The sequence below is a fragment of the Raphanus sativus genome, chromosome 6 (genome assembly GCF_000801105.2).
Source record: "Raphanus sativus cultivar WK10039 chromosome 6, ASM80110v3, whole genome shotgun sequence".
Lineage (NCBI taxonomy): Eukaryota > Viridiplantae > Streptophyta > Magnoliopsida > Brassicales > Brassicaceae > Raphanus > Raphanus sativus.
The window spans coordinates 35,189,561-35,206,774 of NC_079516.1; the positions used below are offsets into that span (position 1 = coordinate 35,189,561).

The 17,214-nt window shown below is 36.2% G+C and overlaps 1 protein-coding gene and 2 pseudogenes across 1 annotated transcript; 1 reads left to right on the top strand and 2 right to left on the bottom strand.

The window, feature by feature from the left end:
* Positions 1-11,682: 11,682 nt before the first annotated feature.
* LOC108806854 (60S ribosomal protein L27a-2) lies at positions 11,683-12,279 on the top strand. Its single transcript, XM_018579058.2, has one exon. The coding sequence runs from the start codon at positions 11,717-11,719 to the stop codon at positions 12,155-12,157; it is 441 nt and encodes a 146-aa protein (XP_018434560.1). The 5' UTR covers positions 11,683-11,716; the 3' UTR covers positions 12,158-12,279.
* Positions 12,280-14,718: 2,439 nt separating this feature from the next.
* Positions 14,719-15,264, bottom strand: LOC108811032 (ethylene-responsive transcription factor RAP2-3-like; annotated as a pseudogene).
* Positions 15,265-16,036: 772 nt separating this feature from the next.
* LOC108811151 (ethylene-responsive transcription factor RAP2-3-like) lies at positions 16,037-16,580 on the bottom strand (annotated as a pseudogene).
* Positions 16,581-17,214: the final 634 nt, after the last annotated feature.

A 17,214-nucleotide genomic window follows, 5' to 3' on the forward strand; every position in this document is an offset into this window, starting at 1 on the left:
TTGGTGATTATACCTTAATTGAAGGAAACACCAATAATGTTAAAAACATCACATCACACCACATTATGTGATACATATAAGTCTAATGCTAGTGTTTATATATAAGTCTAACTGGTGAAGCATTGCCAATACAAACTTGCGGTGTGCATTTCACAAAATTTAACGGTTGTGGCCATTTTTCAGGCTCAGCTGCTTGCCGGGTTTGATGAAAACCTTGTTGCTCAAGGCATTGATAATGAGATAAGAATAATGGAGGATGAGCTGAGGAAGGTATTAGCAGATATCTTTGTTGAGAATGCCAAATTGAGAAAGCAGGTGAACTCTGCAATGGTTCGTGCTCTCCAGAAAGACGTAGAGACCACCGCCACGAAAGATGTGAATGAGGAAAATAAGAAAGAGGATGCATCGATAGAAACACTGAAAGTATAGGTAGCTTTGACCTGAGAATAGAGTTCACAATGAGAACTGACATTTTTATTTTCTTTTATCAACGGACTTGTCGCTTTCTATTACAAAAACGGTTGGTCTCTTGGAGAAGAAGTTGAAGCTGTGTAATCAATATATATACACACACCTATAAGCACAGAAATCATGTGTATTATGTTTGTTGTATACTTGTATGCATTATTAATCCTTTCTGCATATATAGTAAGTGTGTTGTACACATTTGAACTTGCAACTTTCACACACAAAAAAACCTGAATATGATTTTCCTCGGTTCTTAAATTTCTCCTCACCAAAATCTAAAATAACCTATTCTAACTGAACCGTATGTATATTGAACCCTTTATTTGTGTAGTAGGAGAGAAAATTAGCCAAAAGTTTTTGTTACGATTCAAAAATAGTTGAAGGCCCGAGAAAACCATCTTTTTGACTTATCTTAAATTTTTTTCTTGCAAACTTGTTGTATATAAGTTAGTTTTTGTAGATTTGATTGCTTCTGTACTATTGTGATATATTGTGCACTTTTAGTATTGAATAAAGGGATAAAATACTAAATTATCACTCTCAATAAAAAGTTGTTTTAAATAAAAGGTTTATGAGTTCATTTTTTTTAATTTGTAACTTCAACTGATGTAAAAAGTTTCAAATATACAAAATTTAAATGTATTTGTTTGCAATAATCTTAGTCATTTAAAAATGATGTAAGATAAATTTGTATTCGATTAGATTTGATAATAAAAGAATAATTGTGTTCAAAATAATTTAATATGACTCAAAATTTTGAATGTTCAAAGATGTAAAATATTCTAAGGCTTCTTTATAAATCAGATGTATCAATTTATTTTTTTCATTACTGGATATATTTGACAACACATTTGCATAAATTTCTAATAATATTTTTATTTGCATAATATTATTTAGATTGTTTGGCAATTGATATAATTTGGTATGTGATTATTTTCTATTTTCAATCGAGTTAAATAAATAAAAGATAAAAAAATCACTTAAATGAGTTTTTTTTTCTAATATATGCGCATGATGTATTTTCTACCAATGTTCAAATGTTATTAAGAAGAAAAAAAGTTGCATACTTAACTACATATGGAAAAAATATGTATTCCTACCAATGTTCAAATGTAATTAGGTAAGAATTTTTTTTTTATTTAAATGAATGTTAAATTTATTATTCAAAATGTTTTTAAAATAAATGCATCTCTATCTAGAACATCTATTGACTGATAAATTGAGATTACATGTGGAAGATTTTAATCATGTGCGAAAATCAACCATACAGATATTACTCTCTCCTATCCCTTCCTCCCTCTATTTTGCAAGAAATTATTCTACTTGTTTTGTTTTGACTAAATCTTCTTTTTTTGCTAACACGTTTTGACTATATCTTATAAGAAATTAATGTAAAAATTATATTCTTACTTTGTCTTTGACCATAACAACTATTTTGAACATTTCTAATAGTATATATATATGTAATCAGTCTAAGTGATCTACTCAACAAAACTATTAAGAACATCATAAAATGGCTATAACCGCAAAAACTTTAGTCTCATTAGTTTTAACTATCTTTTTAATCATATCTTTTGTTCACTGTCGTACATTAACTTCTGAAGCTCCTTCAACTACTTCGAATTCTCCGGGTAATACTTTATTTTAGTTGTAGATATGTTTCTCATATGAATATTGTATTAATGATTTCTTTTATTGATAAATAGGATTTGGAATAGGACAGTATTGCTTTGGAGGATTTTGGCCGTGTAAGGAAGACATTCTCTTTGGTTGCGTTAGATATTGCAATAAATATGATTACAAATTTGGCCGATGTACTGACGTCGGAGGATGTTGTTGTTATTAAAAAAAATGTTTAAGATGAAATAAATATAAAAAAATATGTTGTTTTATAACATCAATAATTTTGATATGTTTTGAACATTTATACAAAAGATCTAGAGTAGAATACACAAATTTTACCAAATCAAAATTAGTTTGATGAAATTCAAAAATAGGTTTTGCAATTTGAACGAAATCTAAAATAAAATCGAAAGTACAACTTAATGGATACTGAATTGGTTGTGTGTTGAGTTTTAAAGCCGTGATTAAGTATGTGTCAAGCCAGGTCTGGTCATATATGTTTCATAATGGTTTATGTGCATAATAACATACTAGAGTTTTATTTTTATTTATTAAATTAAAGATCAATTATCTATTTATATATCTTTGCATTGTGTTGTTTTTATCTTTATTTTCAAAGTGGAATTATTATTTTATTAAAATTTCATTTAATAAATATTATCTTTTTAAAAATTATATATTATATATATATATATATTATAATATTTATAAAATTTATGTGTTTAATATTTTAATCAAAATGTTTATGTTTAAATAAAATTTTATATAAAACTAGGGTAGATCCAACCTACGGACGGGGAATACTTTAGTTGTAATCTAAGTATTAATTTTTTACTTTACATAGAACCATTGGAAACAAAAACATGCAAAACGACATGTAGACCAAACACACTAAAAAGCTTTCTTCATATGAGACACATACGTGTAAATAATTATTTTATATTGCAAAGGGAGCAATATGAGAGCAGTGGCAATATATCTTTTGCTAAGGTCCATAGGTCTTGGTCTGGGCTTGTGCTGCAACAGTTAGGCTGAAAAATCACACAACACGGTGTTTGTTAATCAACCTGAAGTCCTCAACCACATTTATATTGTTTCTTTTGAAGCCTTAGCTCCAGCTTTTGGGGCTTTTATGGTTTTAGTGTCAAGGACAACATATACTACTCTAGCCTAAGCGGTCACATGTATCTTCTAGCTTATATGTCGGAGAGTTCCTACCTTTTTTTAGTGAGAATAAGAAGATTTATAAAAATAAAACTCAAGTGAAAGAGTAGAGAGAAAAGTGTCCATTTTTCAGACAGTTTTGTGCATTTCTGATTTTTTTTTGTTTAGGTTAATGAAGTCTACCGCACCTATCATTCCTATTAACATTTTTCGTTATTTCGTAATTTGTACTGAACTTCATAACACTACAAAAGGTATAAAGGGACGAAGAAAAATATTATCCACAGTAAATATTATAACCATACGTTAAACTTCTAAACTTTAGATTACTTGTCCTCCTTTGTGATTCATCTTCTACTGATATCTTGATGAAGACTTTGCAGATAAGTGTAACAGTGTCTGATTAGTCCTCAAAACTAAGTTCAATGCAGACACTCATCATTCAAACCCCAAGCTCCAAATTCAATCTCCCTTAATTGTATAGACCCACTGAAAAGAACATAAAAACTTAACTAAATGACATAAGGTCATAGCCTTAGCTTCTGAACGCAGAAGAAGAGACAATAGTTTTAACAAAAAACTTAAATCATCAAAACACCTGAGAAAGATGGTGAAAGTAGAACCCATTGATCAAAGCAGATTGTATTAAAATGTTTTTGATCATTAGAGAGAGGGTAAAACACAAATCAGAACTTTTGATGGGATAAATTAAAAAATCAGACCTACAACAGCTAGGGATCCAAGCATTGTGGCATGTCAATGATGTCTAAGTTGTCACGATTGGTATCAAATCTTTCGACAATGCTTTTTGAGTTTCTTATAAGTTACTCACCCGCTCTTCTCATTGTCTGCAATCTTGAAGGTTTCTCCTAGACTATGAATCTTTTCTTCGGAAGGCCAAATGCTCTCTCTTAACTCCAATCGTGGCAACCTCCACTTCTGTTTTAACCATTGCTCATCCTTCCAAAAGCTCGAAGACGCAGCGGTTGCTCCTGCGATAGCAGTAACAGATGCATCCACAGCTACAGAGACAGCAGCATGAATTTGAGCCTTATGTGCTCGAGTCTCCTATTTCTTCTTCTCCAGTGAACTGTTGTTTGCTCATCAAAATTGTTGCATAGAAAGTCCTACCTCTGGAAACCATTCCTGCAAACAGATCATAGTGAGATCCTTATTTTAATATAACTCATCTCTCTTACAATTAATTAAAATTTTAATGGGTACTCAAATTTAAACAACCAAAGCTTATTTACTCTAATAGGAGAATCAGTGATATACAAATGCCTTCAGTGATACTGATACTCCAAAGAACAATACGAAAGAGAATGAGAAATTTGAACATATTAAGCAACTAAACCAAATACTTTTACATTATAAAGTGAGTTGGCTAAGATGTGAGGAATGTGTCACAAAGGTAGATTTCATCTCATTACCAGATTACCTTTGACACCTATAGATCTGTGTTGAGACGGTGTCGGAAGGTGGCGAGACGGTTGACATATATGGTGGCTGGCATGAATGTTGACTGTAACACATGTGTAAAAGAAAACAAATCGACAAATGGGTTCAAGATTTATCATTCAATAGAGTTTGAATACAGATCTTAATACTGAGTTTTGAAGCAAGCTTATGAGTTTCAACGCCATAATTTTTTTAAAGAAGCTGTTTGTGAGTTTTTGGCTGTCAAGAATCTGAGCAACCGCACCTCGACGGTGAAAGAACACCCGCCAGCCTTTAAGTCAGCAAGTAGAGCAGACTTCTTGCTATTGAGAATGAAATTTTGAATGCTATTGGATGTCTGAATAATTAGACTGAAACCTTAGAACCGCCTATGGCTCAGAAGACGGAGCGATGAGAAGATAAATATGAAACGCTCCCAGCAAGTGATATTACGCTTTATTTCGAACTGGGCTTAATGAGCTTAATAAAGCACTTCGATCAGCAAAAAATATAAGTCGAAGCCCAATCGGTTTCAAGTTAAAATAAATGAAACACAACGTTGAGAATTAGTGGGCAGGTGTCGAGGTGTGAGCTCATGAATTGACGCACGTCACGTCGTGTTGACAAAGTCTTATTGATCAGACGAGCTCGATGATTTTCCAGGTATTGGGAGCGATTTAGGCACTACCTCGGCCCTTTCGATCAAGCTCAACCACTGTTAGGATCATCACCTCCCCCGAAAGTCGTGTTGACAGAGTCGTATTGACGGAGACCGATCAAGAAAAATCACAGCTAAGAATTGGATCGCATCTTGTGTATGGAAGATAGAAATCAGAGGTTATCAAAGATGAGATAAGGTCTGGAAAACTAGAGAACTTTAGAGAGACATTAGAGAGAGAAACTTAGAGAGAGGTTTTTTTATGAAATTATGTTATAATATTTCACAAGGGGATACACACATATTTATAGATGAGGATAAGGCGCTGACATAAGCGCTTACCTCATTGCTTGCATCATGCTTACATAGCGATTATATCATCGCTTGCATCATGCTTACTTAGCGATTATATCATCGCTTTATTTGATTAAAAGCACACATATTTTACATAATTATACATTAATAACGGATGCTTGTTTTAATGATCGATCTCGAACTCGATGATATGCTTGTCGCAGCATCCGTAATATTCGCCTGGGCAGACGTACTCTTCTTCATAATCTGCAATCATTTTTTCTGCCTCTTCGTCGATTTCAATGTTGAACTTCTTTTCTATCTCGTCGATATTCATCTCGTCGTCTGGAAGTTGCGCGTCTTGAAAGAACTCTGGAGGGCATTCTTGTGGTTGTTCGTTTTCTTGCGTTGCTTGGGCTTCTATGGGCATTTGGGCTTCTATGGGCCTTTTCTTCTTGGGCTCTATGCTGACCGACGGAGGGGCACGTTTCTCCATAAAGAATTGGAGATCTTCATCGAGATCCATCTGGTAATCAATAGGGTAGTAGAACCAATTTGGGTTGAAAGGAATAGGGAATGTCTGACTTGCATTGTTGAGTCGGAATGCATGAGTCTGGAAGTCTTCATAGGCTTTGGTGTCATTGAGGTTGAAATCAGGTCTGACTCCTCTCCGATAGTCGTTGTGGTGGATGAGTTTAGGTAGTGCATGGACCTTTTTTGTTTTGTTGTTGACTTGAACAGGACGGTGAAAGAAATAGATGGTGTGAGGATTGAAGAAGGGGTTAAGACCTCCTTGGCTTCTTAACTTCTTGAATGGTAATCCAGTTGCTTTTGCTGATTTTCTTAATTTACCGTTCCAGGCAGATAACGGCGCGAACCATGTTAAGAAAGTGGAGAGGCATTCGTTGTGTCCACGAAGAGGGTCGTTGAATTGAGCATTGATGTATTGGTACAGCCATTGGATATCAAAAACTATACCGATGGTGTAGCTCGAGCAAAGATACCAGAGGAAGCAGAGGACTTCTTCTGGCATGAAGGTGTTCTCGATCCTGTAGAGATGTGCAAATGAGAAGTCAGGGTGAATCCCCATTGGGCTGATGAAGTGATTGTTGGGTCCATATCTTGACAGAATAGTTGACTGGTAGCGAAAGATTATTTGTCTGAGACGCTCGTGTAGAGTGTTTTTGTTGATGAGTTCTTGGGCGTCTTCAGGCATGTTGGCTGTGAAGTTGTAGAAACTCTTTGAGTTTGAGCTCTCCATCATATGTATTTCTTTTTGTGGGTTTCTATGAGCATGTCTGCTAAGGTGTTCTTCGAGCCCTTTAAATAGACGGATTCAAAATCGTTCGAAAACCACTCGCTCCATCTCAATAATTGTTGGTGTGGGACCATCTTCTGCTTGAATTGTAACATCTTTGGAAAAGATGACATATCCATTTCGATTCAAAATTTATGTCCAATCAGATGAAACTCGAACTTCTCGATAGCCTTCTTGACCGCCAATATCTCTTTGAACGTGGAGTGATAATGCATTTCAGAATCTTTAAAGCGTCTGCTTCTGTATCTGCAGATTTGACGTTTTCCATTTATCTCTTCAAATAAAATAACTCCCCAATATTTGTCACTCGCATCAGTCTGCAGTATGCGCGTTCCTGTGGAAGGAATCTTTTAAGGTGGTAGCCTATGCACCTCTAGTTTTAGGCTTTTGACCGCCTCGGTTTGTCGGTTTGCCCATTGAGGTGGATTCTTTGTCAGCATCTTCTGGAGTGGTCTTGTCAGTTGCGAAAGTTGCGGGATGAAGTCGCTTACATAATTGATTACACCAAGAATTTGCTGGACTTGTCGCTTTAGTTAGGTTTTCGTCGGGAAAATCGAGAAGCGTCGTAGCTAAATGGGCCTGAGGTGTAAAATTGCCATCCTTTATCTGCATTCCAAGGAATTCGATGTCGGGCTGGTCTATGACCATTTTGCGGGCCGATAGCATAATTCCATACTGTAGGACGATACTTTGGAATTGTTGAAGGAGTTGAATATGCTCTTTCTCATTTGACGAGAACAGTAGGATGTCGTCTATGTATATCAAAGCTGATTCGAGAAGAGGCTTGAATATACGTAGCATTGCCTCCTGAAACAGTGACAGTGCTGTCTTTAGACCAAAAGGTAGGACATTCCATTGAAGGTGCTGATTTGGTAAACAAAATGCGGTCTTGTATCTTTCTTCTGGTTGAACGCCAAGTTGCCAAAATCCAGACTGAGGTCAAACTTTGAAAATACAGTTGCTCCTTGAAGGTGCTGAAGAAGCGCCTTTTTGTTTGGTAGAGGAAACTTGAAGTCTTGGAGGAATTGGTTTAGTGGCTTGTAGTCAATTACTAGCCGGAGTTTTCCTCTTGCTTGCTCCGCACGGTTGTTGACGTAGAATGCCTTACATGCCCATGGAGAAGTCGTGTTTGAAACTACTCCTTGCTCTACTAGTTGATCGCACTCCTCATTAGCTTGCTTTAAAAGGGTTGGTGGCATCCCCGCGTGATTAGCTTTCGTCGGTGTGGTCAGAACGTTTTCTTTGAAAGGTAACGAAACAAAGAACTGGGAGTTGAGCCACAGTGGTTTATTGCACTTTTGAAGGAATTCCGTATGAGAATCTGCACAGGAATACTTTGTCATATCTTCTTTCCTGAGAGACATATTCTTCAACTGCAAAAAGTCGCGGTACTGTTGTGAAGGATTTGTAAAAATTCTTCCACCGTATGCCTTCTGGTTCGATCAAGATGTTGAACGATTTCTTGAGAATGCAATATGAGTCCCACCCTAATATTACGTCTTTGTCCGGTGCGGTTGACCCAAGGACTCTAGTCGTGATTCGGCATCCTGGAAAAAGCTCAATTGTAATTGGCTTTGATTTGAGTTTGATGGATAATGATCCTGAATTTGCCACACGAAATTCTTCTTGATGCGGTAGCCACATGGAAGACGGGAGAATTTTCGGATTTATTATCGTCGTGTGGGCCCCAGTATCTATGAATGCGATGGCATCGACTGGTTTCTCTTTATGGGCCGGATCGTAGATCTTCACCTGAAGATGTGGATGGTATTTTTCCTTTTGCTTTGGTATCTCTGTGATTTTGAAGCAGCAATCTTCGTCTTCCTCGTGAGATGATTCAGAGGAATCATCAGAGTCGGAGTCGGAGTATCCACAAATGGCTCCGCTGTCGTCACTATCATAGGATAGAACTAATTCCAAGTCGTGGGTGTCGATGTCAATATCTGGTGCGATCTTTGATATCGAGCTGATTAGATATTGTTTTTTCTTCTTTGACTTGTTAGGGCAATTCTTAGCATAATGTCCTTCTTTTCGACATAGAAAGCATCTTGTTGATTTCTTGAAACTTCTTTTCTTTCGAAAGAATCTTTTGCGCCTGAAGGTTGGTGAGCGTTTTGAGAAACGCTTTTTGAATTTCTTGCGCTTTCCATTAGAATCACAAAAGCATGATTTCTTGGACTTTGAGCATTTGATCGATAGATCAGGTCTTGCACATATTTTTGATAGTTGCTTCGAACGATCCATAAACTCCATCCAGAACTCCTTCTGCTTGCAAAGTTTATCCAGAGTTCTGAAGACATATTGCTGGATTTGGCCGATAGAGATTTCTTCAATTGTTTGTCCTTGATCTCTGATGTACAACTTAGTCTGCTGACTAAGATAATCATCAATAGATGATAGATAGACGTGCTTCAGGCTTGGATTATTGAGTCCGTTTAGCGCATAATATCTTCTCGTCTGTCTTTCAAAATGCTTCGCAAGATCTTTCTTTTTTAGAGAACAACATTTTGCTGAGAAGAATTCTTCTTGAATTTGCTCCTTTTGATGTGTTGGAGTGCCAATGAATTCTCTGTGGATTTCTCCTAGAAGCAACGGAATTGTTGTCTGATAGACTTGCTGTTGTTTGTATTCTCCGAGGGAATTCCACCATTCCTTAAGTGCGCCAGACAGTCTCGCTGTGAACTGTTGAATCACCAAATGCAGGGGAGATGTAATGGCTTCTGAATTCATCCATGCATGGAATTCGTCTAATCGGTCATTCCATTTATCAAAGGGAATGTCATCGAACGTAAACACCATAACCTTCGAAGAGAAACGCTTATTGCGAGTTTCTTCTCTTGGAGCTTCATAATTCATGTCTTCTTCACTTGAATATACTTCGTTGACATTTGGCTATTGTTTAGGAGTACTTGATCCTTCACCAATTACATACTGTTTTGGGAGTGATTCTTCATCAGAATCTATATCGTATTCACTGGAGCTTGAGTCTGAAAAGTGCTTGATGTTGACGACCGGTGAGGGCTGAGACTCTTCTTGAGGAACTGGTTGATGCTCCGGTAATTCGGTGGTTTTGACAAGATTATCTAGCAAGCTAGTCATCGAAAATTCGATGATGCCGATATCTTTTCCTCTGTTGTCCACTGACTCATGACTAGACGATGATGTAAGAGTTGGCCTTTTTGGTGGGTTGACTTGAAATTCAGCTTCTTTGTGCCTCCTTGATTTTGACCTGGTTTGTTTTGGCTTTTCGGTGAAGATCGAAGATGAGCCATATCTTGATGTAAAGGCTTCATCGGAGGATAGAAAACCAGGCAGTGGCGATCTCATTTTTGGGGTTTGGTAGCCCGAAAGGAATCCTGGAGAGTATGATCCTTGGTACATCGGTAAATCTGTCGATGAACTCCCCAAAGGGTTAAAGTAAGAGTCTTTTTGTCGTTGACTGTAAATCAGACTCTCTAAGCTCCGTTAGAGGTCTTTTAATTGATTTTTGAGGCTAGCCGTTTCTGCTTCTTTGCTTCAGAATTGAGTCGTGTCGACCATCATATGCTTCACCATCGTCATCATCTCTTGATGGAGACTGTTGAGCCGACCGTGTATTTCTGTTATTGAGTTTTGAAGGCTAAGATGTCTTTTGTTAACTCCTTCAGTCAGCTGATCGACCTTCTGGTTTATTGCTGTTAACAGGTAATTTTGAGCAAGAGAATTTTCTGTTTGCCATGCTTGGCTAAGCTGAGTTGGTCCAGAAGAACCTTTGCTGCAGAAAGGATTTTTGGGGTGTGAGCAACATCGTCTTTGATGAAATCTTCTGGTGGTGGAAAGCTGTTTGGGCTGATCATCAATAATTCTTGCTCTGGTTCCTTCTTTGCACTGGGGTATTCGAATATAAAGTCGTACCTATCATCATCTAACGGACCAACAGAAGGATCTCCTTCGAGATACCTTTTGTATAAAGGGTCTTTCTTCTTTCTTCTTCGTCTTCGTTTTTCATCGTGGGATTCGTAGCTTCAGTAGGCGTCTGAACAAGCTGCGCAGTTGCAGATGTCAAAACGGCAATGTCCATCTTCATCTATAAAAGGGTAGACTATATTTTCATTTTTATCGAATCGACAGGGCCTTGGGATGTCTTGTTTCTTGGCTGGGCCATAGAAGTCTCTTTCATCAACTTCGATGGCAAATTAAGTAAATAATTGCCTCCTGAATGAAGAAGATCTTGGTTTTTCAGATTTGATCTCCGTTGCCGGTGTTTATCCGCACAATACAAAAATCAAACATTATATTTATATGAAAGAGAGAGAGATGATATATTCTTCACTAATAGTCTAATACCATCTTTGACATCACAAAAGTATTACCATAAAAACCTTATTTGAAAAAAAAAACATGAAAAACTAATGTGAAAATTCGTTTTAAAATATAAATAAATTCTCAGAAGATTATACAAACTTTTTTATGATGGGTACATATTTCAAATCTCTGTATGAGTTGTTAAATCATAGAACACTACAAAAAAGCTATGGAAACATTTTTGACACCACCATAGTTTCTGTTTGATTTCTTTTCCGCAAAGAAACGGTTCGTGCTCGTGCGATACCAATGGGCCTAAACAGTCCATAAGGCCCAATCTACTGGACACAACAAAAGCCCAACCTTTCTCGACTACTCTAAAGAAGCCCTAGCTCTTTCAGAGTTCCCTTATATAAAAACCAAATCTCTTTAACTCCACACAAAATCCCTCTAGTAGATCTGAAGAAATGGCGACGGGGTTGAAGAAGAACAGGAAGAAGAGAGGCCACGTCAGCGCCGGTCACGGGCGTATCGGGAAGCACCGCAAGCATCCCGGAGGTCGCGGTAACGCGGGAGGTATGCATCACCACCGTATCCTCTTCGACAAGTACCATCCAGGTTACTTCGGGAAGGTCGGTATGAGGTACTTCCACAAGCTCCGCAACAAGTTCTACTGCCCCATCGTCAACCTCGACAAGCTCTGGTCGCTAGTCCCCGAGGACGTGAAGGCGAAGGCGAGCAAGGATAAGGTGCCGATGATCGATGTGACGCAGCACGGGTTCTTCAAGGTTCTGGGCAAAGGTCATTTGCCTGAGAACAGGCCTTTTGTCGTGAAGGCGAAGCTTATTTCGAAGACTGCTGAAAAGAAGATTAAGGAGGCTGGTGGGGCCGTCGTGCTTACAGCCTAATGGGGGTTAGGTCGAGTTTCGTTTTGGTTTTTGTTTGTTATGTCTTCTTTGTTGTTAAACTCCTCGCTTTTTGGATATTTTGGAATGAGACATCTTTTAATTAATATTAATGGATTATATAATACTTTGCCTTGGAGTTTGAATGTGGTTTTTGATATTGATTTATCACTTGTTTCGTTGAGTTTTTGATCTGATTCGTTGATCATTGCATCAAGTAGACGATGTGTATGTGTAAAACCTGAATCTCATATATTTCGCAATGTCGCATCACTTCGTGTAACGTAGTTTACCTTAATGAAAATGAGAATCTCTGTTTTTTTTTTTAAGAAGGTATTGGTGGTATAGTCGGTTTCATCTACATTTTCAGTTACGAATCGACATTGACTAGTTCAGTGAGCATTTGCTTTGATGGTTTTCGCAAAGTCTTGTCTTCTTCACATTTGATCTACTCGACCTGTTTTGCCCATTATCTTATTCTAACCTCTGGCAATGAAGCATGAACACATTCATGACAAGCATTGTTTTGAAACCTGACCTAGTGTTTTGAAACCCACCCCGACTTGCAATAGACCTAAGATAAACTCGGTTTAGTTTTTATAAAAACCAATATTTAAAAATTCGATAAAATCCGCAAAAAATTATTAAAATCCGGTACCCGTTACCGGTTGAACCACTGATTTTTTAATTTTGTCAATGCTACTTGTTGAACTATTAAATAACTCCTATTTATATTTTTTTAGTTTCAGTTGTGTTTTAAAATCTACTAGATTTTGATCCGTGTTTTTAAAGTACAAGATTAAATTTTAGACAATAACTTTTTTATTTATCTAAATTATAAAATTTTATGTATAATTAATGTTTACATGAATTGTTTTGGTTGATATATCTAAACTATTAAAAAGAAGTACAAAAAAGAAATAACACTAATTTTTCCTAAAGAATTACCATCCTATACCACTAATCAAAGCACCGTAGTTTTACACTTTCTCTAACCCATTAGTTTCCTATTATTCTGTTCTACGCTAACCATGTCATTATAGTTCGTTGGATTTGATCCTTATTTATCGAACTGTGAGTATAACAATTACACACATGCTCTAACTCTGAGCATTAATTTGATTATTGATAGTGCTCATATCATATATATCGCACTATGAAGTTTTTTTAAAATAAATCCAAAGCCTGGGATTATAATATCTATTTTGTGGCATGCAGATTAATTGGTTTAATCCTTTTATGAAATTCATTTCGTAATTGCAACAATATATCAAACCGGTTTAGCATTATTTGTTAAAACGTTGCCTATGGAGTATAGTATCAATTTGGTGGCTTACAGAGTAATTAGTTGAGTAATTGAAAACAAAATATTATTGTAGTTTACACCTTATCTATGATCAAACCGATTTATTAATTGGAAACAAATTGTTTTCACAACAAATTTGGTGTACAATTCAAAATAATGGTATGTACTAACCATTAAGAAAACAATTTGTATACCGAGATATCTATCTAAATTAGTTATGAAAAATCTAAATTTAACTATATTGATAATCAAATAAAAACAGATATCCCAAAACGAGTATATAAAAACTCAATATATACACCTAGCACCCACATATTTTTTGGCCTTTTTACTAACAATAAAAAATATTTTAAAATATTATAGATTGTTTTTTTTTTTGAACTTCAAATATTATAGATTGTTCACAGAAATCTCTGCTATATTAACTATTTTACATGTTTACACCTAAAATATAGCATATATATTTTACGTGATACACTAAGTTTTTAAAATTCATTCTTTATAAATTATTTTATAAAATTTCTTTCCAGTTACTAACTTAGGAAAAAAAAGATTTCAAGGTATAGAATCCCTATAATCAATGAATAATCTAATTATTAAATACGAAATTAATCAGCTCACTAAACACACCGCATCTTTATATATACACTAGTGGTTGGCCGGTGCTACGCACCGGGATTCGGATAAAAATTCAAATTGGTTGTTTAGATATTTTAATATATTTGTTGAATGTTTCGAATTTAATTTTAATTATACAAATTTACTGTTCCTGTTTTTAGAGTTTATCTAATTGGATTGTAATTTTAAAATTTCAGGAATGAGACTTTGTAGAAATTGAAAATATGAATGTTGAAGCTATAATTATAGAGTTTAAAGTAATTATTTGTAAAGTTTAACCAAACAATGTTTTTCTATATCAGTTGATTTATAATATTGATTTTCCTATTTTATTAGAATTTTTGTTATAGCGTATTTTCTTAGATTTATAGGATATAGTTTCCTACACTATCAGGAGAAACTTAAATTCCACTAATGAAAATCTGAAAGTAAAACATTTAAACTTCAGCTTAAATATAAAATGAAAACAAAATAACAATACCACGAACTTTATTTCTACACATTACCAAACCACAACACATAATCATCATCATGCAGTTCCATGATGGTAAAGCCTTAGAAAGTAACGGCGGTTACATACATATGTTCTATATATTACAGACTTTATTTGACTTTTCATTTATTTTACTTTTAACTTTATTTATGCATACGATGAGATAACATCATCAATAATCCACGTATCTAGACTCGTCCAGCTGACTCGGCTGCTCCGCCGTGGTACCGTCCAGCTCAAGGGAAGACTCCAAGCTTGATATCTGCTGCAAAAGATCGTAACCAGACTCAACCCCGTAACTCGGATTCTGAAACTCGTAAAACCACTCCCAAACCCAAAGCAACTCAACCGGCGAACTCGGGTGACCCAACTCGCTCTGAGAGTGTACACAGAGCTTCTTCGCCGGAGGCAGATCGTCTGATGTCAGCGGAGAAGGATGAAGGAGATCTGGGAAGTTGAGCTTGGCTTTGTCGCGGCGGATACGCTTAGCCGCCACGTCATAAGCCATGGCGGCTTCCTCCGCCGTGTTGAACGTCCCGAGCCAGACTCTGGTGCCTTTACTGGATATCGTATCTCTGATGCCCATTTCCCCTATGGACGCTTGTGTATCCCTCCGTAAACTTTCTTCCTCCTTCTTTTCTTCGTAGGTGGCTCCCTCTTCTATTTCTCCACCGCCTCCGCTTTCAACGCCATTTCTATAGTTTAAAGGTGCAAAATTACATACAGCCATTGTAACTAAATAATTATTTTAAAGAATCTATAATCATCGTTACTCATGCAAACAGCAAAATAATCTCTAATTTAAATTACTTGACGTTTTGAGATCGGAAATTACTTGTTTTCAAATATGAGTAGAAGGTCTGATATTTATAGTTGGAGATTCAAGCGGTTTTAGTGGAAACGAAGAAGCAAATAGCAATCTTAAAGAAAGTGGTTGATTACTCAAGGATAAAACTCAGAATTAATGCCGGATTAAAGTAGTTGTGAGGAAAGATAGTCTCTGGGAAATTTTAAAATTTCAGGAATGAGACTTTGTAAAAATTGAAAATGTGAATGTTGAAGCTACAATTATAGATTTTAAAGTAATTATTTGTAAAGTTTAACCAAACAATGTTTTTCTATATCAGTTGATATATAGTATTGATTTTCCTATTTTATTAGAATTTTTGCTATAGCGTATTTTCTTAGATTTATAGGATATAGTTTCCTACACTATCAGGAGAAGCTTAAATTCCATTAATGAAAATCTGAAAGTAAAACATTTAAACTTCAGCTTAAATATAAAATGAAAACAAAATAACAATACCACGAACCTTATTTCTACACATTACCAAACCACAACACATAATCATCATCATGCAGTTCCATGATGGTAAAGCCTTAGAAAGTAACGGCAGTTACATACATATGTTCTATATATTACAGACTTTATTTGACTTTTCATTTATTTTACTTTTAACTTTATTTATGCATACGATGAGATAACATCATCAATAATCCACGTATCTAGACTGGTCCAGCTGACTCGGCTGCTCCGCCGTGGTACCGTCCAGCTCAAAGAAAGACTCCAAGCTTGATATCTGCTGCAAAAGATCGTAACCAGACTCAACCCCGTAACTCGGATTCTGAAACTCGTAACCACTCTCGAACCCAAAGCAACTCAACCGGCGAACTCGGGTGAGCCAACTCGCTCTGAGAGTGTAAACAGAGCTTCTTCGCCGGAGGCAGATCGTCTGATGTCAGCGGAGAAGGATGAAGGAAATCTGGGAAGCTGAGCTTGGCTTTGTCGCGGCGGATACGCTTAGCCGCCACGTCATAAGCCATGGCGGCTTCCTCCGCCGTGTTGAACGTCCCGAGCCAGACTTTGGTGCCTTTACTGGATATCGTATCTCTGACGCCCATTTCCCCTATGGACGCTTGCGTATCCCTCCGTAAACTTTCTTCCTCCTTCTTTTCTCCGTAGGTGGCTCCCTCTTCTATTTCTCCACCGCCTCCGCTTTCAACGCCATTTCTATAGTTTAAAGGTGCAAAATTACATTGTAACTAAATAATTATTTTAAAGAATTTCTAATCATCGTTACTCATGCAAACAGCAAAATAATCTCTAATTTAAATTACTTGACGTTTTGAGATCGGAAATTACTTGTTTTCAAATATAGGTAGAAGGTCTGATATTTATAGTTGGAGATTCAGGCGGTTATAGTGAAAACGAAGAGGCAAATAGCAATCTTAAAGAAAGGGGTTGATTATTCAAGGGAAAAACTCAGAATTAATGCCGGATTAAAGTAGTTGTGAAGAAAGAAAGAAGTTGTGTTCTCTGCTCGACACGTGTCGCGATTTGGGCATAGGAGGGGTGATGTGGCTGATTGTGGAGAGTTTCATGTCAACTTTATTATTATAGATCCCTTACCTTCTATTTGCATCCGCACGTACATGAGACCACTTTTTCTGTCTAATTCAATATGTTCTTTAACAATATTTGTGTCTATAAAATCAAACACACACACACAAAAAACCTTAAAGTTGTTATAAAACTAAGTGGGGAAACGTGTTTCTTGTTATTAATTTTGACCAGAAGTCTTACATATATATATACATCAGATCGTGTTTATCCTAAGTGGATAAGTATAACAGTCGATAAGC